This window comes from Lagenorhynchus albirostris, chromosome 3, assembly GCF_949774975.1.
Source record: "Lagenorhynchus albirostris chromosome 3, mLagAlb1.1, whole genome shotgun sequence".
NCBI lineage: Eukaryota > Metazoa > Chordata > Mammalia > Artiodactyla > Delphinidae > Lagenorhynchus > Lagenorhynchus albirostris.
This window is the reverse complement of record NC_083097.1, coordinates 49,162,482-49,186,362: the sequence shown is the minus strand read 5'-3', so window position 1 is coordinate 49,186,362 and position 23,881 is coordinate 49,162,482. Positions and strand designations below refer to the sequence as shown.

Below are 23,881 nucleotides of genomic sequence, written 5' to 3'. Positions count from 1 at the left end.
TCTATTTTTCTGAAAACCCCTAACTGATACAGTAAGAATCTATAAAGTAAAACAGGACCAAGTATACTCATCATGTATACTGAAAGTGGGTCCCAGGGTTTGCTTATAAACACCTGTACACTTCTTGCACCTTTTAAAGAATGCATTTAATATTAAAATCTGTATTTCATGGATTTTAGTAATATAAGATCAACCTTGAATTCCCATACTTTCCTACTTTTGTGCTTCTACATTTGTTTCCAAAAAATGTTTCAACACATTTTTTTTCCAACACATTCTGAAAAATAATAAACAGTCAAGGAAACACTTATTAGTTTAAGGCAATTATTTATACTTGAGTTCCCCAAACTGTGTGCATCCCAAGATGCCACAGTAAACTCACAAAATATTTAAAATTATTCAGAGAAACCTAACGACATCCGTCAGATACTGCAAAAACTACTAGTTCAAGATAGTTCCCAGTTTTAACATTACACTCCTTTTGATGACTTCATATCTTTGCAAAGTACTACCAAAAAATCAAGGTAGAACAGAAGATGAAAGTGGAGGTATCCAACATGATTCTAAGGTTTAAGAACTTGGGTGTTGCCCAATAGGCATACACATTCCATTAATCAGTAATTGTGTTTATTTAAGAATGAAACAAAGATATTATTCTTTAGATTTTTGTGTATAATTTTCAATAGATAGTAAGTTATTAGGACGTGAATACAAATTAATTTGTTTGGATCTAACTACTTAATAAAAGGAACAGTTAGCTATTTATATTTCTTTTAGCCTAGAGGCATTGTGAAAATATTACTAACATATTAAGGGCACAATGAAGCAATACAGTCCAGTAACTGCTGATTTATACCATGTGTCTTCAATTTGTACTTAATTTGGAAACAAATGGCTCAGATATTTTATAGACTTACTGCAATTAATATCTAGTAAGCAAGATTTAAAAAATAAAGCATAACCATACAAAAGCAAATATCCAGTTATTAAAATGTAATATATACAACTAAAGCTATAGTAATATATGTGGTTGAAATGAAGATGCAATCAGCAAAGACAAGTATCTCTATGGTCTAATTTTATTTACTTATAACTTACATTTATTTCCTCTATTATAAAAATATTTAACAACAGCACATAACAAAACATAGAAACAAGACAACTGTAACATATGTTGATGACCATTTATAGCGAATCATAAAGCAAAAAAAGAATTCTGCAGTATTTCAGAGAACTAATTTCTAAAATCAAGGTATTTCTTAGGCAGCATAATAAAAAGATGATGAGATTTTTCTTTGATAATGTATGCTAAAATCTACCCTGGTGGATCATGCTGAAGATACCACGATTAAATAAGTATCTACTATAGAAAGACAGAATTTTATTTCTGACTGGTTCCATCATTTTTACAACTTTAAAGAATATGAGTTATAAATGTTGTCTATAAGAATTAAGTAATTTTATATAATTATATTCCCTGTAGGAACAGAATAATATGTTTATGCAAATGGCGATCTTTTTTTATTTCTCTCTCCAAATGTTATCTTCTTAGTCTAACCTTCATACCAGTTGCTATTCAAGCAATAAAATGTCACTTTTACATAAAATTTCATGAAACATTCATTGTGTGGAAACAAAAAAGTACCTTCAATCTCTCTAGTATTAGGAAGATGTGTGCTGTTTCAAGTCAAACACTTAGGACTGATTAAAGAAAAAGTCTTATAATCAAAGTAGCAGGTCCTGAGGAAAGTCATCTTCTTACCTTGTAGAACTGAAGTTAACAAAATGTTTCACTCCTCCCCCCAAATTTATAAAGTCTAAATTAAGGGATATTGCCAGAAAGAGTAAGATGACAATGTTTCTAGAAAACAAGGAAATACTTAAGGAATAGTTGAGTTCAGTCTTAGTTTTATAGAAAGATAAACAGATAATATTACTCCAATTACGCAGCTGCACACACCTTATTGCATCTTTATAAAAAAGTTATTTACCCTAGAAGCATACTGACATTGTGAAAACAATTTTAGCTTTGAACATATGCATTTGCTGGCTCCCTCTGAAATCCCACTAAAATGAGAGTAAAGAAATATAAAAAGCAAACAAATAACCCCCCAGGGTCTATAAAAGAGGAGAAACTACATGGGTAAAGATGGCTACAAGTTTTTGGAAGATGGCAGGTGAATGAAAGAGTGGTAAGTGACTTGGCCGAACAGAAAAGCCTGGAACCAAACTGCCTGCCAGAGGAATAATAATCTAATGCAAACAGACTTGGTTTTCAGAACCTTGCAATCATCAGGCCACAAAGAAGACAGAGGTGAGGCACAGAGCTCAAAACAGGAAAACTAGCTGGGAATCTGTATAAAGAACACTTAGAACCTTCTAGATTGCTTTCCCCACTCCTAAAGGAGTCCAAAGATACAGTATCTGCAAAAATAAAATCCAAGAAGCTCCAACTCAAGGCATCAAGAACAGGGGGAAGGCAAGGTGAGAAACAAATTAAACAGATGACTTAAATAAAAATCAGGACGCTGAATGGCGAAACACCCTCATCCCAAAAGCCTGTTTTCCCATCCTGAATTCCACAACACTTGTTTAAACCAAGATAGATGCTATCCCTCAGAAGAAAGAGGAAGCCTAAAGAGAAAAAGGGTCTACAAATACTGTCATTTTCTAGCAAATTTCCCTACAGCAAAAGTACCATTCTTCAATACCCTAAGGCTCTAAATTCTAAATTACGTTATCAGTCTAAAAAGTTTTCTTCATTCAATATAAAAAATGACTCTGAAAGACTCTGACTAGCAAATGCTTAGAGGTGGAACTGTTCTAATGGTGACTTCTGCAATGAACCCAACTTCTTTCCTAAAGATATTAAATCACTCTTAATTAACTTGGTTTTCTCTACTATCTGACAACTGTTTTCAAGTGTTTAGAAGAGACAAACCTTTCTGCAAAATCCTTGCTTGCTTCAAAGCTATCTGGATTTACTGGAACTCATTTTCCTAGTCCTATTTGATTCTGATGTTCTTTAAAACTGTGCTCACAGTCAAAAGTAGCCATTTGAACTACAATAATATTTCATTTTCTTTCATTTCCGTAGTCTCTAGACTCAAACATGATGGCTTGACAATTTTTGGTCAAATTCTTCGTGAAAAACATTTCTTCTTCACATTGAAAAGTGAAAAAAGAAGTGTTCCATGAAAAGCCAGTGCTCTAAATACAGTGAGAGAAATAAGTCTGAACCTATAACATCTCTCTTCAATCCTTCATATTGTCAAAGGGTTGAAATAGTAACAGCACCAGCCACAGGTCATTATTTCTGTATATTTTGATGTTTAACACAATGGAGGTGGTGGCCTACTCTCGTGTATTTTTTTAAATGTAAACCTAAGACATTTGCGATAATAGAGAAACATAGGACATTTCAGAAAATTTTCCACATGACTTTTATTTATTTTTAAATTTAATTTTTATTTTATATTGGAGTATAGTTGATTGATCACATGATGACTCTTAAATGCACAGCACCTAAAGAACTATCCATAAGTTAGTCTGCCCTGGATTAGCAAAGCATATTATTTTGGGTAGAAAGATGGTGTTAAGCACAGGATAGCACACAGGCAAATTTCCTTTAAGGTCTAATAACAAGTAAAGCTATATTTTCAGATCTTCTCCATTCATGCAAATACATACTATGCTAGGTGACTCATTTCCAGATTCAAATAATGCTGCTACTAACAATCACTTGAAGTAAAATGAAAATATTTAAAAATCAGAAAGTAACTATAAATTTAAAATTTTTAATATAATCTTTCTTATTTTTTATACAAATTGATATTTTAACACTGTCTAACAAGCTTTGTAGCACAAATCGTTATCAAACCATTTTAATAATTTCTGCCTTTCCACCACATGAGGACTCAGTGAAAGGTCAGCAGGTTACAATTCAGGAAATGGCAGAATCCAACCACGCTGGCACCCTGATCTTGGACTTCTGAGCCTCCAGAACTTTCATCACCAACTGAGATATGTACCCCTCTATACAGATGAAGCCATGAAAAGAAAAATATGGTACATCTCCCCAACTCTACCATCTCCTAGCTTTGTGACCGTGGAGTTCACAGTCAAATGGAGAAGACAAACAAGTAAGCAATTCTGTAATTCAATCTGCAAGACCATTCAGCTGACCTGTAGAAGAGGGACTGGAGGAAGTCCAATATTAGAGGTTATGGTAATATTCCAGTCACGAGAAAAGCACTTGGGCTATGGCAGCAGCAATGGAGGTGAAAAGAAGATGGATTTAACATGGCTTACAAAAATACAGGGGATGAAGGAATAAGTTAAATGATACCAGGACAGGGCTCAAAGTTCTTTGAGATAACTGGCCCAGGCCCTTAAATAAACTAAGGCGACAGGAAAAAAGGATGGAGGTGAGAGAGCTGTTCTACAATAAAAGATGAGAAAACTTTTGAATAAATGAGAGAGAAATACAGATTAAGCATAATGGACACACAAAAGAAGAAATGTCAGAGGACACTGAGTGCTCAAAGAAGACAGAAGACCTTGACGTAAAGATACTGGGACTGGATTGTAAGGAAAAGGTCAGAGTTGGCCTCCCTTAAAGGAGTGACTGTGGCTGCAGATAAGCAGAGTCAGTGACTAAGTCTTAGAATATGCTTATGGTTTACTAGGAAGTGAAACCCATGAGACCAAGAAGGAAATCAATGGGAAATTAACTTACAGTGTCCTGGAACCTAAAGAAGGGAAGAATTTCAAGGAATGTGTGAATGAGTGTGTCACCTAAAACCAAAACAGGAAGTTACTGTGCCCTCCAATGAGGTTTATGTTATACAAATATAAAACACGTATATAGTTACACACATATACACATAAATAAATACATATGTATACACATATATGTTTGCATGTTATAGGTCAATCTACCTTGATTCATCTAAAAGACTTGTCTTTTTCTGGACTTTCCTGGTGGTCCAGTAGTAAAGAATCTGCCTTCCAATGCAGGGGACTCGGGTTCGATCCCTGGTCAGGGAACTAAGATCCCACATGCCATGAGGCAACTAAGCCCACGCGCCACAACAACTGAGCTTGCGTGCCACAACTACTGAGCTTGCACACCTCAACGAGAGCCTGCGTGCTGCAACTACAGAGCCCACGCGCCACAACTAGAGAAAGAAAACCCACATGCCACAACTAGAGAGAAGCCCGCGCCACAATGAAAGATCCTGCAAGCGGCCTCAAGGAAGACCCCGCGTGCCGCAACTAACACCCAACGCAGCCAAAAAAAATAAATAAAATAAAATAAATAAATAAATAAAAGACTTGTCTTTTTTGCATTAAATTTCCTTGGTACATTTGTCAAAAATAAACTGACCATTAATGTGTGCACCTATTTTCCAACTCATTTCTGTTTCATTGACCTAAATGTTTATTTTCATGCTATCCCACTTTCTTGGTTAGTATATATAAGTTTATAATAGGTCTTGAAATCAGATAGTATTATATATTCTTCAACTTTGTTCTTGTTTAAAGTAGGTTTGGCTATTCTAGGTCCATTACATTTCTATATAAATTTTAGAATTAGCCTGCCAATTTCTACCAAAAAAAAAAATTTTTTAGGGAAAATTTTTATCTTAGCAATAACGAATCATCTAATCCATGAGCATACATATACATTTACTGAGATGTTTTTTAATATTCTCAGCAATGTTTAGTAGTTTTTACTGTACCTGTCTTACACACATTTTGTTAACTGTATCCTAAATATTTCTAGGTTTGAATGTTATTGTAAATCGTGTTTTGAGAATTTCAGTTTCCAGTTGTTCACTGGTAGTGAAGAGAAATAAAATTGTTTTTTACATATTGACCAAGTAACCCATGACCTTAGTAAATTTAGCAGTAGTTTTACTGGAGACTGTAATATACAATCATGTTGTTTGCAAAGTGAGTCAGTTTTACTTATTCCTTTCCTATCTGTATGCTTTTATTTGTCTTCTTATTGCCTTGTTGCACTGGTAGGGCTCCCAGTATCATAATGAATGGAAGTATTGATATATCAAATCTGTTAGAATTCTGCTCATTCTACTGCAAATATTTTGGATATTAAAGCTGAGAGATCTGTGATAGATACGTTAAATCACTTTTTTGTAATTGACCATATAAAAGAAAAAATTATGAAAGTGAAAGATATTATGAAAATTAAGAAATGTGAACTATCATTCAACCAAAACGAAGTATTAATTATAAGAAAAATTGTGTAATTATGTGACCGCCCCCCTGTTTGATGACAGATGAAAAATATATTGAATCTTTAGGTTCTTTCATTTACTGTATCCTAAACTTGGCTAATGATAGTTGTAAAGCTCAGCTCACTGAAAATGAAATAAAATTAAACCAATTAATATGACTTTTGGATAAACAAATATGACTTTTGGATGAAGTCTAAATATCTCTAAATATCCCAAACAGCATTTAGAAGAGCTAGAAAAGCGCTGAATAGAACTGCATTTAGTTTAATATAAGATGAGAGGTGATTCATGACTAGAAACATTAAGACAAATTACTACTTTTTGAGACTACAGGTTGGCTAGTGACTAATACTTAGGGAGGAAATTGTTGAAAATATTTGATGTCATTTTTTTATGTAAAATCTTGACTCAAACTAGAGTATTATTCAGCTAGTGTGAACAGCATCAAATAAAGAATCATATTTACAATTTTTAAATATCAGCAAATGATTTAGAAATTACTGTTTCATGTGCATGTGTATAAAATAAATTGATATCTTTTTCCTATGTTTTCTTCTGGAAGCTTTTATAGTTTTAGTTTTTTTGATCAATGATTCATTCTGAGTTAATTTTTTTGTGTCAAGTACTTCTTTGAAGAAATGATCTGGTGATGTGCCCAAAACTATCTGTGGAAATGTTGACACATGTTTAGGATTTGACTACATCAGAGTAGTTTTGAACATCTCAGCTTTCATATATTGCAAGAAAACTATCAACATTTGCTTAATAGCATTAGTACATATGAGGGAGAAATGAAAAAGTAAAACTGCAGGGTTAATATTCTTCCAATTTCATAATTCAATTCCTGATTTGCAGGTATATTATTTATGTTTCTCTGATGCTTAATCAGTATGACAGTAAACATGAAATTTATTAAGAAAAGCTTTCTGATTTGTTTGATTTACATCCCTCATTGCATATGATTAAATTTAGTGACTTAGAACCAAATATGTGGAAAATGTTTTTTTAGTTTTGACTGAAACTATATACAACTTCTCCCTAGAGAGACACTGGCAATGAGGTTTTCAGTTAAATATTTCTTACTGAAATATTTTTCTTAAACACCATATTTATTATTTCAAATATTGTTTCACCTAGCTATATGAGTTCAATAAACATCATTAAATATTTTCAAAGTCATGAATTTCTCATTTTAAGTAATCTATATAAATATTTCAAAAAGCCGTTTTCTCATTTCAGTAAATACATGTTAGCTAGCAGGTGAAAAACAAATTTAGAATATAATGATAGTCCCATAAATATTAATTTTTTGAAATTTCTATTAAATATTTCATGTCTTAAGATACTGTATTAAAACTGCATAGTTGACAGAATTTTTTAAATGCTGATGGTACTTTTCCAAATGTTTTTGTTCACTCTGACAGTGGAAAAACTTTATTATCTCAATCACTTTATTATCTAACATAAATTCATGATGTTTCCTTAATTTTTTTCCTCACTGACTGCTGCAAAAATTCTTTACTTTGCCAGAAACATTAATAGAACATGACTGACATTCTGATGAAATGTATTTAGAACCTTCAACTTCTAATGATACAATTCTTAAGCACCTTTGCATCCAAAGTTTATATCATTAAGCAATAACAAATCACTATATTTTGCTGAAATAATAAAAATATTTTTCATTCCAGAAATAAAGATTACTTTTACTTGGCACCGAGTCCTAAAGTTTCAAGAGGTTCCAGATCGTTCTAAATTCTTCAACATATCAGAAGATGTTCTACACTGCAATTTATTGTTAACATAATTTCTTCATTGTACTCCTGCACATTCAAAAGATTTATTTACAAAACAGAAATAATAGGGACTTCCCTGGTGGTCCAGTGGTTAAGACTTCGCCTTCCAATGCAGGGGGTGTGGGTTCATCCCTGGTCGGGAAGTTAAGATCCCACATGCCTCGCAGCCAAAAAACCAAAACATAAAAGGCAGTATTTTAACAAATTCAATAAAGACTTTAAAAATGGTCCACATCAAAAGAAAAAAAAAATGATAAACTGCTTCATAGTAAAATTTGTACTATTAATTATTTACAGCATTTATCAAGGTTATTATTATACTATTTTCTAGTTAGCAGGGACTTATTACAATATTTTTAAAATTTCAATTTTAAAAATCAAAGAGGAGGGAACACATCCTAACTCATTCTATGAGGCCAGCATTATCCTGGTAATAAAGCCCAACAAAGATAATACAAAAAAGAAAAGCTACAGATCAGTGTCTCTTACGAACATTAATACAAAAATCTTCAACAAAGTACTAGTAAACAGAATTCAGCAACATATTAAAAAGATGATACACCATAACCAAATGAGATTTATTCCAGGAATGGAAGGATGATTCAACATATGAAAATCAATCAAGATAACACCCCACATTAACAGAATAAAGGATAAAAAACCCATGATCACCTTGATAGATATAGAAAAAGCATGTAACAAAATTCAATACCCTTTCATGATAAAAACAGTGAATAAATTAGGAATAGGGAGAAAATATCTCAACATAATAAATGCCATATATGAAAACCCATGATGAACATCAGACTGAATGACAAAAGACTGAGAAGATCTCATCCTTTAATACCAGGAACAAAACAAGGATGCCAAATTTCACCACTTCTATTTAACACAGTACTGGAAGTTCTAGCCAGAACAATTAGGCAAGCAAAAGAAATAAAATGCATCAAAACTGGTAAGGAAGAAACAAAATTATGTTTCCAGATCATATGTTCTTTTATGTAGAAAATCCCAAAGATTCCTCCAAAAAAACTGTTAGAAAATATGAACTCAGCAAAGCAGCAGAATACAAAGTCAACAAAAATCAGTTGCATTTCTATACATGAGCAATGAACAATCTAAAAAAGAAATTACAAAAACAATTCTATTTTACTATCATCAAAAAGAATAAAATGCTTAGGAATTAATTTAACCAAGGAGGTGAAAGACTTGTATAATGAAAAATATAAAACACTCCTTATTAAGACATAAATAAATGGAAATAACATCCCATGTTCATGGACTGCAAGACTTAATATTAAGATGTCAATACTACTCAAAGCAATCTACAGTTTCAATGCAAGCTCTGTCGAAATCCCAATGACACTTTTTGCAGAAATATAAAAACCCATCCTAAAATTCATATAGAATCTCAAGGGACCCTGAATAGACAAAACCATCCCCCAAAATATGAAAAAAAGCCAGAGCATTCACACTTTTGGATTTCAACATGCCTTACAAAGCTTTAGTAATCAAAATTATGTGATAATCATACAAAGATAGACATATAGACATGGAACAGAATACGGAGCCCAGAAATAAACCCTTGCATATATGGTCAAATGACTTTTGACAAGAGTGCCAAGATCATTCAATGGGGAAAGGACACTCTTTTCAACAAATGGCACTGTAAAAACTGAATAACCACATGCAAAAGAATGAAGCTGGACCCTCATCTCATACCATATACAAAATTCAACTTAAAATGGGTCAGAGATAAATAACAAGGACACACTGTATAGCACAGGGCATTATAGCCATTATCTTATAATAACATTTAGTGGAGTATAATCTGTAAAAAAATAATGAATCACTATGCTGTACACCTGAAACTAATATAATATTGTACACCAACTATACTTCAATTGGAAAAAAAAAGGGGAGGTCAAAGAACTAAAGGTAAGACCTAAACTATAAAACTCGTAAACAAAAAAAAGTACAAAAGCTTCACTACACTGAATTTGGCAGTGATTTCTTGGATATGGCACCAAAGGCATAAGCAATAAAAGGAAAAAACTAAGATATATTGAACTTCTTGAAAATTAAAAAATTTTGTGCATCAAAAGACACTATCAACATAGTAAAATGGCAACCCACAAAACTGGTGAAAATATTTATAAATCATATATCTGATAAGAGATTAACATACAGAATACATAATTAACCCTAAAACTCAACAACAGAAAAACGGATTCAAAAATGGGCAAAAGGGCTTCCCTGGTGGCGCAGTGGTTGAGAGTCCACCTGCTGATGCGGGGGACACGGGTTCGTGTCCCGCTCCGGGAGGATCCCACATGCCGCGGAGCGGCTGGGCCCATGAGCCATGGCCGCTGAACCTGCGCGTCCGGAGCCTGTGCTCCGCAAAGGGAGAGGCCACAACAGTGAGAGGCCTGTGTACCGAAAAAAAAAAAAAAAAAAAAAAGGGCAAAAGACTTAGACATTTCTCCAAATAAGATACACAAATGGCTAACGAACACATGAAAACATGCTCAACACCACTAATCATTAGGGAAATGCAAATCAAAATTACAATACGACTTCATACCCATTAAAGTGGACACTATCAAAAACAAAAACAAGTGTTGGAAAGGATATGAAGAAACTGGAACCCTTGTGCACTGTGGATGGGAATTTAAAATGGTGGAGCTATGTGGAAAATAGTATGGTGGTTCCTTAAAAACTTAAAAATAGAATTACAACATGACCCAGCAATTCCACTTCTGGATATATACCCAAAAGAACTGAAAGCAGGTCACAAATAGATATCTGAGTACCCATGTTCATAGCAGCTTTATTCACTGTAGCTAAAATGTGGAAGCAACTCAAGTGTACACTGACTGATGAATGGATAAGTAGAGTGTGATAAATATATACCATGGAATATTATTCAGCCTTAAAAAGGAAGGAAATTCTGACATATCCTACAACATGATGAACTTTCAGGATATTATGCTAAGTGATATGTTAGTCACAAAAAGACAAATACAGTATGATTCCACTTATATGAGGTACCTTAGAGTAGTCAAAATCACAGACATAGAAAGTAAAATGGTGTTTCCAGCAGCTACAGGGAGAGGGTAATGGGGAGTTATTCTTTAATGGATATAGAGGTTCAAGTTTTACAAGTCTGAAAGAGTTATGGAGAAACATGGTGGTGATGATTGTACACTATGAATATGTTTAATACCACTGACCTGCACACTTAAAAATAGATAAGATAGTAAATTTTATGCTATGTGTATTTTATCAGAAGAAAAAAAATTGGACAAAAAAATTTAACAGAGTAGACAGCTTTTCTTTCTCTTCCCACAGCACGATGGACAAAACTCTAACATAGTATTTATAATAGTATTACAAAATTGCCTGTGTAAGTACTCTCTCACTTAAAAGAATACTATCGGCTTGTCAAACCAGGTGTCTTCAGTGTCTAGTGGAGAAGTGCCTATTGCAGGATGTATAGGAGGCAGTAGAATGTGGTCGCTGAGATATCAGCTCTGAAGTGAGGTTGCTGGGGTCTGCATATCAATTCCATCATTTGCTAGCTTTGCAAACTTGACCAAGTCACTAAATCTCTCCAAGCCTCAGATTTCTCAGGTGTAAGATGGAAATAAAAATATTATTATCCATTGGGTTGTTGTGAAGAATTAAAATAATACATAAAATTTATATTGTTAAATATATTGTTATTATTAAAACCACTCAACAGATTTTGCTGAACTCAAGTGAATAAACTCTTTAAACTTTTAACATTATTCCATCACAGTTAAATTTAATGAAGCTAATGAAAAATCTGTCCTGCCTATTCATCAAAATAAAGTCTAGATTCTCTAATTACATTAGTCTAATTCTGGAAAAACTATATACATTCTACAGTTCACACTTCCTTACTCTGATTTTCATTAAAAGTGGAAATGGTAATACCTATTTCAGCCACAAACCAAAAGCTTTCACAAACTGCCCCTCCATTCTAGAGATCAGTCAAGTACATTCCACCTTCTACATTTTATAAATCTTAACAGATTAATGACTTAAGACATAAAAACCATATTTTAATATAATGTATGTAGTCTCAAGTAACCAACTCACTTAATAACCTATTCCATACTTACTCTGGTAGTTGGTTTACTCAGGTAGTTGGTAGTAGTTACAGTATATTTTTAATAAGCTTCTGCTGAAAAAGTCATTTCCCACAATAATGATGACAGAAACTCATTGCATGGCATTAAGAACAAGTTCATTAAGGAAATGAAACAAAGGTAGTACATGATTATATGTAAAGTATTCCTGTTTCATTTTATGTATGAGTTAACAAAAACGGCAACCATAACAAATCAAAATTCTATCCTATGGCTAAGCAGAATAAAATTGCCTATTTTGAGAGAGAACAAAATTTAAGTTTCAACTGCCATTCACAGGTTTCTTTCTCCTTCTCCCAAATTATAGTATCAATACAACTTATTAAAGATTTAAAATAACAAAAATATTTATTTCAAAATCATCTGTTTGTTGAAAGTAATTCTATGAATGACTCAACTATGTACTATTTCATTTCGTATTCTTGAACATAATAAAATTTGATTCAGGGAAATAAATAAAGTTTAAATACTACAAGACTTTTATAGACTCATTATTTCACAAAATTATTTCCAATCTTTATTTGAATAAAGACCTCCTTCAATTTAAGTAAATTGATTCTTACCTCCTGATTAAATTTATGTGCCATCTCATTAAGTAGTGAGGAAAAGAAACTAGTGTTTTGTAGCAGGACTCGACCCATAACGCCGAGATACGTTGACATCACTACAGGATACCTCTGTACAATTAAAATACAGCATATGTAAAACTGTGTTATGGTACAAATATAAACAATCATTGACAAAAAGTAACAATCAACAGGGATATGAAATAACAATATTCTTCTTTACACTGCTTCTTCAGAATGAACACCAATATTGCCTGAGTTCTAACTAAATATATGTCATACAAGGTAATATATATGTATTATGTACATAGTTATATGGATTACATATGTGAAGAAGAAATAATTTTTCAATGAATAAGGAAAATAATTAAAATAGAACCCTAGAATCCAATACTAACTTTAGAAGCTTAAGAAAAATCTTACCTCCCCTTCTATAATACCTCTGAAAACACAGGGTAGAATTGGTTGAAACATTTGCGGGCTTAATACTGGGTTCACTTTAAGGGCATTTTCCACAACCTAAAAACCAAAATGACACATTGGTAATGCTTAATAATGCAAGTCACTGCTTTATGCAAAACACAGGTAAAGAAAACAACGTATTAAATATCACATATATATAAGTACATGAAGTATTCAATATTCTAGACACACTTTTATAAGATAATCCATTAAAAATTACAATTCGATTTTAAGTATGTAATATTTAGACAGTTATACATCTTACATAGAATTATAATTAATCCCATTTTGATAACAGATATGTTGTTAATGTACTTCTTATCTTTGCATTTTAAATAAATAACCCTTATAAAATGTTAATGTCTATTTAACGTTTTATAATGTTTATTGTCTTATTGAGGCAATAAAAGGCACTTCTAAAGTATTTTAATAGTGAAAAGGGAAATCAGTAACAACTACACTCACTATCCAAAAGTAAGTCTACATTTAAATTTATCCATAAATTGGATGGAAAAGGGCATGTTGCATATATACTGCATATTTACTAAATGAGAAATAATCTTATTTTATTTATAATACAATCATACAGATTATTAACCATGCACATTGTTACAGATGAAAATTTGAAACATAAATTACTTTTATCTGAGTGAGATGGGCTCCCTCTATAACAAAGACAGGCAGCATGAAATTCAAACTGGGGTGGGATTTGTTTGTTTGTTTGTTCCAGGGTTGGGGGGGGAGGGGTGGAGTGAGGAAGGCAGTGGTCAGAAAGCAGCAGTGAGGTCCAAGAAGAAATGTCTATACTTCTAGCCCCACTGCTTGCGGGGTAAGAATGAAAGCAGACACCATTTGAGAGGGTTGTGGGCAAGTACCAGTCTCAAGGCAGAGCCAGGTTTCCCTTAAAACGTCCAGCAATGTTTTTCAAGACTGACTATTGGCATTCTGAGTGGGACAAGTGTTTACTGCGCAGGACTATTCCACCTATCGAGGGGTTTTTAGCATCTCTGATCTCTGTTCATTATGTGCCAATGGCATGCTCCCAACACAGCAACAAATACACCTCGTGCATTTCAAAACATTCTCAAGGTAAGCAAACAGTACAATGAATGACAACATCCTCTAATTTTGTGCAAGAAGTAAAAGGAATGTGCAAAGAAAAGTCTAAAAATACAATAACTTTTACTGTGGGCCGAACACCATGCTATCTAATAAGAAATACAGGATAAAAGATACCACAGTTCCTGATTAAAAGCAACAGGAGATGATGAGACTCAGAACATGATTAAATCTGACCTCAATAAGGTTTACTTTGTCAAAAAATTAGATTTGGAATAGAGGGGGAAGGTGTAGATAAGCTACCCAGAGGCAGATGTCACCGGACATTTTATCTATGAATGGAAAGCAAGGCCATCTGCTGACTGTTAGACACACTATAACTTCATTCCCTCCTAAAACCCCACTTAACTTATATAAAAAGATTTTAAAGGGAGGGTGAATAATTTTTAAAGGACAAAAGGAATGAGAGATGAATACTGGAAGGTACAAAGAAATTCAAGAGGTAAATGACTTATCAGATGAGAGAAAGCTGAAATCTAAGGTTACAATAGAGAAAGCTGAGAGCAACTCGATGCACATCAGATGTATCTTCTCCCTACCTCTCCCCACCAAAAACCACAGGAATTAGCAGAGCCATACATCTTTGGAAAGGAGGGTAAAGGAAAAGCTAAAAATAAGACAGGTTGGAAGTCTACTTAGGAAACAAATTGCCAGATATTCCCTAATCTGCATATTTGGGCAACTGACCTTCCCCGACCCCAGGAGAAGACAGTATATTTTCTTTAAAGGGTCTAAAAGAGAGACTTTCCAGACTAAAAGGGCCCAGGAGTGCCTGGTACTATTAATTAAAAAAACCCTAAATCAAGGTACATCACTGCAAAATTTCAGAACACTAGGAAAAAGAAAAAGAAGCTACAAGCTTGGGGAGGGGGAGCAAGGTGGGGGAGTTAGCATGGCTCTGAAAGAGACTTCTTCAAGAAAATTAAAGTAATAAAATCCTTATGGGTCAATGTGTCTGAACATATTGAACAGAGACAAGTGGCAGAGAACTCAGTGCACTTAAAAAATTACACTAAAAAAATTATTAACTCCAAAGATTACAGAAGTTTGTACAGAAAAGGAAAAGTAATCACATATTTAAGATTATGACTTTTAAAATGTAAATTCACTGAAACGTACCATTCAATACAATCCAGCTGTCATTATGCACTTTCTTTATATATAAAGGTACAGTATGTAAAGGATTCACTTATTTCAGAACAAAAATGGAGTCTTTGTATTCAAAAAGTTAGGAACCATAGAAACAATGAGATCCTTTCTGAAAAATTATGCAGGAAAATGCCACTATCAGACTTGGAGGCAAGGACTGTGGATCAGAATCAAGAGAAAATCAGAAAGCAGAGCTGATCAGATATAAAAAACCAATTGAACAGCTGACCAGAGGTGAAGAAGTCTGGGATTACTCCTAGTTTTCACGTTTGGTCAATGGGTACAATCGTGATGCCGTTAATAGTGAGGCTTCACTTTAGACATGGTGAACTTGAGAAACCTGTGGGAAAATCTGTATGGAATGGTCTTATTTCCACACACATAACACTCTATACAGTCCAATTTCTAGGGAAGGTATTGCAGTTGTGACCTAAAAGTCAGAGTTCAAATTATGACTATTTCCATAATGAAGAAGGTTCTTTCATAATGATCAGAATCCTACCAAACATTTTGATCAGCAGCGCTGCTTTCACTTCTAAACAAGATTTTGAAAAATGCATCTAACGATTTCAGTGGTAATACACAATTTTGTATATTTTAAGTGAAATGCACGTATAGCCAGATGGCCAAACATGTCCAAGAAGGAAATAACACCAAAGACAACTAAAGCAATAACAGGTAGTTTATTAAAAGGTAATTTACAGATACTGAGAGAATTTAAATCATAAGTTACTCTTCTTGGGGAGAATCATTATGTTCTCAGGGATTTTAACATGTTTGATATGTTTTAATCCACTTAGTTTAGTTTTGTTTTGATGCTCAAACTGTCCCATTATTAGGCAGTGGGAGCTCCTTCAAGTTGACTCTTGCATCCTTTTGAGAAAATCCCACCTTCTCTTCCTTCCGGCACAAGGAGAGGTCCCCAGTTTATGTTGTGTCTCTCTTGCCCGAGCTCTGGAGTCAACCAGCAGGACACAGTATTTACAGACCATAATCTAGGTTCTAAGGTGCTCATTGCCACTGGATTGACACTGCTTCTAGGTCTTTGCTTACACAGATTTAGGAAATTTATTTTTCTCTTCCTGAGAAGTATATACCAATAATTCACCAAATTCAATTTAAGACTATAGCATTTTATATAACTTCTTTAATAGTTCCATCCTTCTTCCCTTATATTGAAAAATCCCAGATTCTAATAACCTTAGCTTATTTGCTTCTAACTGCTGTGTACAAAAATGCCCACATATGTACATATGGGTTTCAAAATAATAATACCGATATTACTGATAACAATAACAATATTGAAAGCAATTTATAATTTCCTTATGTTTCTTTTTGTTCTAACGTTATATCCCACCAGGGAGGTACATGTAAAATACTATTACTTGAAATATTCTCAGATGACTTATGGCACCAACATAATAATAGTTAGATTCAAATGTTTCCTTTTTTTTATGTTTAGAACTGCTTTTACTTTATTATTTTAAATCATGTGAAACATCTCTATGGCTTCAAACCCTAAAGTACAAAACATACATCCTGAAAGATCTAGCTTGCATTCTCTGTCCCTCTTTCCCCTACATAACTACTTTTCTTAATTTGGTTTATTTTTCCATTGCTATCTATGCTGCACTCTTTAAATACAAGAAAACTCTAAACACTGTTCCTTGCTTAACTCTAAAACTGTATACAGAGGTCATCTTCATTCCTTTCTAAGGCTGCACAGTACTCCTCTGTGTGGCTAAATAAGGTGCAGTACCGCCTATCATCCAGTCACCTATTACTAATTATTTTTATCAGCATTTTGCTATTACAAATAGAACTTCTTAACTTTACTTTCAATCCACCCCCTTTCTGAATACACCTGAAATAGTTTAGAAACAGACTATGTTTTTATAATATAATCCCTGTGAAAAATGTAGGCTTTTAGTTTGTGCCTTACACTCAAACAATTTTTTTGATTTAGGCTGACATTGCATACAAAGTGGTTAAGACCACAGATGCTTAAGTCAGAATGCCTATGTTTATAACATGGCTCCAATACTTACTAGTTGTGTGACCTTGGACAAGGTATTTATCTTTTTGTGATTTAATTTCTCATCTGTAAAAATGGGGAAAAGAACAGTACCACTGTCACAGGTTTATGTGAGGATTAAATGAACTCTATGCTATGTGCTTAGAAATGTGTATCATACAGTAAATGCTAGTATTAGCTATAATTATTACAGAATAAATTATACCTTAAAAATACACGTGCCATCTTAAATAAGGCTTATCACAGTGAATAAAACCAACATGGCTCACTACTGCTTAATAAGACCATGATAAAAGAGATAATTTCTAAACTCAAGTTGGTATGTATACATATGGATAAATTTCAAATTTAAAAAAAATGTTAAATTTGAGTATTTTTAGAATATAATTGTATTCATCTAGATAACTTGTTCCGAATCACAGAATACATTAAAGCCTATTTTTGCTCTGAAGGCAGGCATACTTGTCTCTCTATCCAATTTTCATAACATTGTAATTTTCTGCTTCAAAACAAAGAAGTTGCTTCCAGATACTGTCAGAAATTAGTATAACAGTGACACTTAGTCAAAAATATATTAAAAATGTGCATACTATATTAAGAAACAGTATCTGAGAGGTATTAAAAAATGGGAAAAAAATGAGCCAATATTAAAAACTATTATAACTTTATTGGAACTCTGAGAATAGGAAAATGCCAAAAATGTTGAGAGTTCTCTCAGCTTTCAAGTACAAGCATAAAAGAACCATTATCCTAAAATATTCTTTTATATAAAAAAAAACACAAATAATTTTTTCATGATAATTAGTATATTTCTAGTATTTAACATCCATTTAATAAACAATAAAATTCAGTTTCTGGGATTTCAAATCAAATACAGAGGTTTAGCTACAGCAATGTTATATAAAAATACAGTCTTAAACATATGTTATATAATTCAAGTATTTATATCCTATTTATGACCCCCTGGCTAGCATACTTAGAGAGAAACTGGTTTAATGTGTAATGCATGTTAAACGTTACAAATATTTCAATGTATATTTGGATGGTAACTGATTTGTGCTGAATCATTCAATCAAAAAATATTAGGCACAACTGGGGGACAAATAATAACATTACCTTCTCTCAGTTCAAGGAAAAAGGAGAAACAAATAGATTTCCTTCTAGTAAAACTGTAAGGGTAGTGCTGTACATTATATAAATTTGGAATTTTTCATAATAAAATTTTTTAAAAGAGCATGTTATTTTGAAAAGAAAGAAAGAATTTAAAACAATTATTTTTAAAAAACCAGCTAAGATAACATGGTTCTGGAAAAAGAGTAAAATTCTATCGCTGTGCAAATCATCTACTTAAGTTATAAAAAATTTAACTAATGTACTATTTTAAATAAACATTTATTTACAAAAGATGGTCAAAGGAAGAGTTCCCTGGTGGCCTGTTTTCCCCCAAAGGGAGATTAAATAATTAGATAACTATATAATTAGATTAAAATAGCCAACACTTGTATTAGCTGATTACATGTTAGGCAATGTTACAAGTGCTTTATACATATAAGGTCATATAATCCTCACCACAACCTAAGGAAGTACGTAACATTTTTATTCCCATTTTACAGATGGAAAGTGAGGAGCAGAGATTAACTGGTTCACCTCACACAGCTGTGAAGTAGCAGGGCTAATATTCTAACCCTAGCAGTTTTGCTTAAGTCACCTGCTAAGTTACACTAGGTCTAATTATTTTGTAAGAATATAATTTAAAACAAATAGTAAAAGAAAATAAATATTCTCCTTATGATATATCCTAAAAACTTGCCTCATTTTTCAAATAAATTTCACAATCCCATTCCATATGACTCAGAAAAAGTTGTCTTTCAATAATTACTAATAATATTGCAGAAAAGCAGGAGGAAAAAAACACTTTCAATTCAAATTTTTTCTGGTAGGTGTTTATAAACATAAGAAACAACCTTTTTTCATCACTTAGAATTTATAGATTATAATTTGTCACAGGGATTTCAGATAATATATAGTTACAGATTATTAAAAATCATATAGTACAACATCTTATATAATAAATAAGAGAATTTAAGTCCAAAATGTACTCAAGAACGTATAAGTAACAGAGCTGGGTGTACAAAACCAAGGCACAGGTCAAGGAGAGAACAACATTCCAAATGCAGTTATTATTTACTAAACTTAGGATCATGGAAAAGCTTACAGTCTAGTAAAGGAGAAGAAGATAAAACACACACATATTGAAAAATCTACAAAGGCAACATCAAAATGACACGACAATTTTCTCTCAAATTTCTATCACTCCCACATTGCCAATCAGTTATTCCTCAAACAGAATTAAGTCCAAAGTATCAATTCCTTATATCCCTACTTTCAGAGAAGAAATTATCACCAAGGCAAAAGATGAAGCTGAGATTCTGTAAGACAGATGGAAGTTCCTCAACATAATTATATACTGCCACTATATCAGTTTGGTAAGGGCATAAATGCAATAAAAATTCACAAAAACAGTTTAGCAAACAACATGTTTAATGTTACTTGCTTGTAAGCTTTGGAGCTAGAACACTTTGAAATCAGTACAGGTGAGGATTGATAGACACATGGCGGTAGACTAGGACTCCAGTATCTGGGGTCTTGACAAGCCACACACACAGATTCCTGTTATTACTCCTTCAGAGCCCACAAGCTTCTCAGTAACAAGGGCATACATTCCCATCCTTTACCCCCTACTCTAAAAAAGAAACTGAAGAACCTATGAAATTAAAACCAGAGAGTTCTGCTGTATTTTCACTCTATATTTACCCACTTCTTAGTTTATAACAATATTTTGGATTTAAGTTTCCATTGTGATTTCAAATATAAAACAGCAAATCAGAGAGTGTGAAAAATGTAATATGTTTGATAAACAATCTTTCTGGGAAAAATCAGAATTTACCAAAGTACTTTTTATTTCAACTCTTGTTAAAAGCCTTTACTTTACAAGATTTCTCTTACAAAGTCTAAGACGACATTCTAATATAACTGAAACATTCTTAAATTTTAACCTAAACATCTGTAAGACAGAGTTCATTTAAAAATGAATACTGAGATGAATACTACTCAGTCCCCTCTCCCTCCTCAATAAGTGCAGACGTACTAATCATCCTGTAGTGCTCCTCTGCCTCATAGTGACAGGCATCAGGCAGCTCTGACAATCTTGTCTTTTTATCTGGAAACACCAAGGTCATATGCCAGTTTCTTACTCTCTTCACCTAACATTATATCTACAGCTTCAATCACTACCAGTCTGGCCAGCTCTCTTAAAAAACAAACTCTTGCCCCTTCTACAAACGCTCTAGACTTAAAATACCAATCTCCTGTATCATTCTGGCGCCATCTTCCTTTCTATTGGGTCACTTTTACCTACAAAATCTACTCAGATCAGATTTTCCTCACTGCCTCTCCACACACAAAAGCTATCTTTTTATTTTTTAACAGTAAATTCTTGTTATGGATTGACTTGTGCCCTGCCCCCTGCAAAAGATATGCTGAAGTCCTAATCCCAAGTACCTGTGAATGTGACCTTATGTGGAAATAGAGTCTTTGTAGATATAATTAAGTTAAGATGAAGTTATTATGGTAGGCACTTAATCCATTATGACTGGTGCCCTTATAAGAAGAAAAGACAAAGATACAAGGAGAATGTCATGTGACAATCGAGGCAGAGACTGGAGTGACGCATGTATAAGCCAAGGAAGCCAGAAATTGCTGGCCACCACCAGAAGCTAAGAGAAAGGCATGGAACAGATTCTCCCCTAGAGTCTTCAGAGAGAGTATGGCCCTGCCAACATCTTGATTTCAGACCTGTAGTTTCCAGAACTCTGTGAGAGAGATAATCACTATAAATATTATAAATTAGTTCCTGTTGTTTTAAGCCACCCAGGTTGTGATACTTTGTTATGGTAGCCCTAGGAACAAATATAGTTCTTAATAATATAATCATTTTCTCATCACTTTCTAATTTAACACTTCAGTAATCTGGCATATGAACCCCTCCAATTTATAGACACTAAAGGTTTTAAATAACACCATTATCCCCACCTTCAACAAACAATTCTCACAGTATTCTCTCTGTTCTTATTTCTGTTCACTTCTCTGCAGTACTTAACACTGTATTAATCTAATTCACCCCACTAGGATTGCCAGAATTAGCAAATAGAAGTACTATGTTTTATCTGGTAACCCTAACCCTACCAAACATTTAAGACCCAGGTCCCATCTCAACCCTTTCTCCCTGAAAAATGTTCTCTGCAAAATGCTGGGTTAGATGACCACATCTATACTCCCAGAGTAACATAAAGCCAATGGACAGCAATGGCTCACACTAGAAAGTGCTCATGAAAATCACCTAGGGAACTTTTTAAAAAGAAATACCAACATCTTATGTCCTACCCAAATTTTCAAAAAGTTCACCAGGTAATCTGAGATACCTCTAATCCAAAACAACATAACACACTAAATATGGGCTGATTGCTTACATGCCTCCTTCCCCCAAAAGAATGAATTACTCAAGAGCAGAAACTGGTTTTTCTATCATGTATGCCTACCAGAACGCACTGAATACCAGTAACAGGGGTTGGCAAACAATGCCCTTGGGCCAAATCCGAACAACTACATGATTGTGTAAATAAAGCATTTTTGGATACAGCCACAGTCATTAACTTACATACCATCTATGCCTGCTTTCAATCCACAACAAAACATATAAATAGTTGAGACAAAGACTGTAGGGCCCACAAAACCTAAAACATTTACTAGCTGGTCCTTTACAGAAAAAGTTTGCTGACCCCTGACCTATATGGTGAATGACTGGATAATCAACAATGATAGTAAATGCAACCAATTTGAAAATCAAATTAACATGCATATTAACACAGATATCTGGAGCTTTAGAGGTGCATACATGTGTATAATGTCCAAAGAACAGCACATAAAATAGTGTAATGCTTGAATAAGTGCCAACTGATGATTACTCTTATTGGCTATTATGAAAGACTTTACTGCCTGCACAAACTTATACCCACTTAGCCCCCCAAAATGTACTACGGGTTGTTGCTATGATTATTGTGGTTAACACATTTCTTACAATGAAACTCTTTGGGCAAACACTTTTTCATTTCACTGGGAGGAAATCAAATTGTTTTTAGGATCTAAAGCAATGCCATAGTTTTCACACAAAAAAATGCTACTTGGTTAAGCTACAGTAACACTTCACTTAACCAGCTCTCATATCTGACTTAAAACATAGCTAAGAAATTAGAAACAAAAAAGAGATGCTTTTAACAAAGTACACCTCATAAAATCCATACAAAATATGTGTGTGACATACATGTGAAGATATATTTATATATACATTTATATTTAAATATATACATTTGATACTCCTTTATCTTTAATATATAGATATATAAACATACAACTCAGAGACTGTTGGTTCTTAATTATACATAATTATATACAATATATAAAGATAATATACAGTGATTCTATAAAGATATAGTGCATAAAGATTAACTCAGAGCCCATGGGTTCTTTTTTTGTTTGTAAGTTTTTTTTTTAATTCAGGTATAATTGACATATAACACTATATTAGTTTCAGGTATACAATATAATGATTCAACATTGGTTCTTAGTTATACACAGTCCATAAAAACTTGGTACTCTAACTTCTAGAGCCGATCCAAATTAAAAGTACCAAATTATAGTGGGAATATTGTGTCCCAAAAGCAGGCTAACAAACTGGACAGGTGAGAAGTATCAGATGTCACCAGGCTTTGGATCATTTATAAAAGTTTTTAAAGCCTTGCTACACAAAGTTAAGTCTCAGGATGAGGGGGAGCTTTGAGTGGGGTCCCATCAGCAGAAAGTTAGTTAGAAATGTGGAATCTGCATTTTAACAACATCCTCAGGTGATCTATATGCACAATCAAATTTGACACCCCTGGTCCAGAGGTATTAGACCAATTTAATACAGCTGAAAGAAAATATTCTGTCTAGAATTACTCTTCCCCTTCTTGCCCATCATCTAAACCCAAATGAAGGTCTAATTTCACAAAATACAGATGGAAAATGTACAACAATATTCATTAGAAAGATGACAGTACCTTTAGCACTTGAACTTGGCCTTCTGTAGTAATTTCGTTTAGCAGTTCACAAAAGGACTGACATAGACCTACTGCGTATGTCTGAAATTCAATGAAAAGTCAAAATATACATATGAATATATCTGCAATATCAAAAAAGGTATAAAATTAAATTGGGGACT

General features: G+C 33.3%; 1 protein-coding gene across 1 annotated transcript in view; it reads right to left on the bottom strand.

Moving 5' to 3' along the window:
• The window catches only part of IPO11 (importin 11), a 216,112-nt gene that overhangs the window by 74,247 nt on the left and 117,984 nt on the right, over nucleotides 1–23,881 (bottom strand). The window contains exons 24-26 of the mRNA XM_060142999.1: nucleotides 23,721–23,801; nucleotides 13,224–13,319; nucleotides 12,798–12,911 (exon numbers count right to left, since the gene is read on the bottom strand). Of these exons, the coding sequence (XP_059998982.1) occupies nucleotides 12,798–12,911; nucleotides 13,224–13,319; nucleotides 23,721–23,801 (291 nt within the window). The remainder of the gene's footprint in view (nucleotides 1–12,797; nucleotides 12,912–13,223; nucleotides 13,320–23,720; nucleotides 23,802–23,881) is intronic.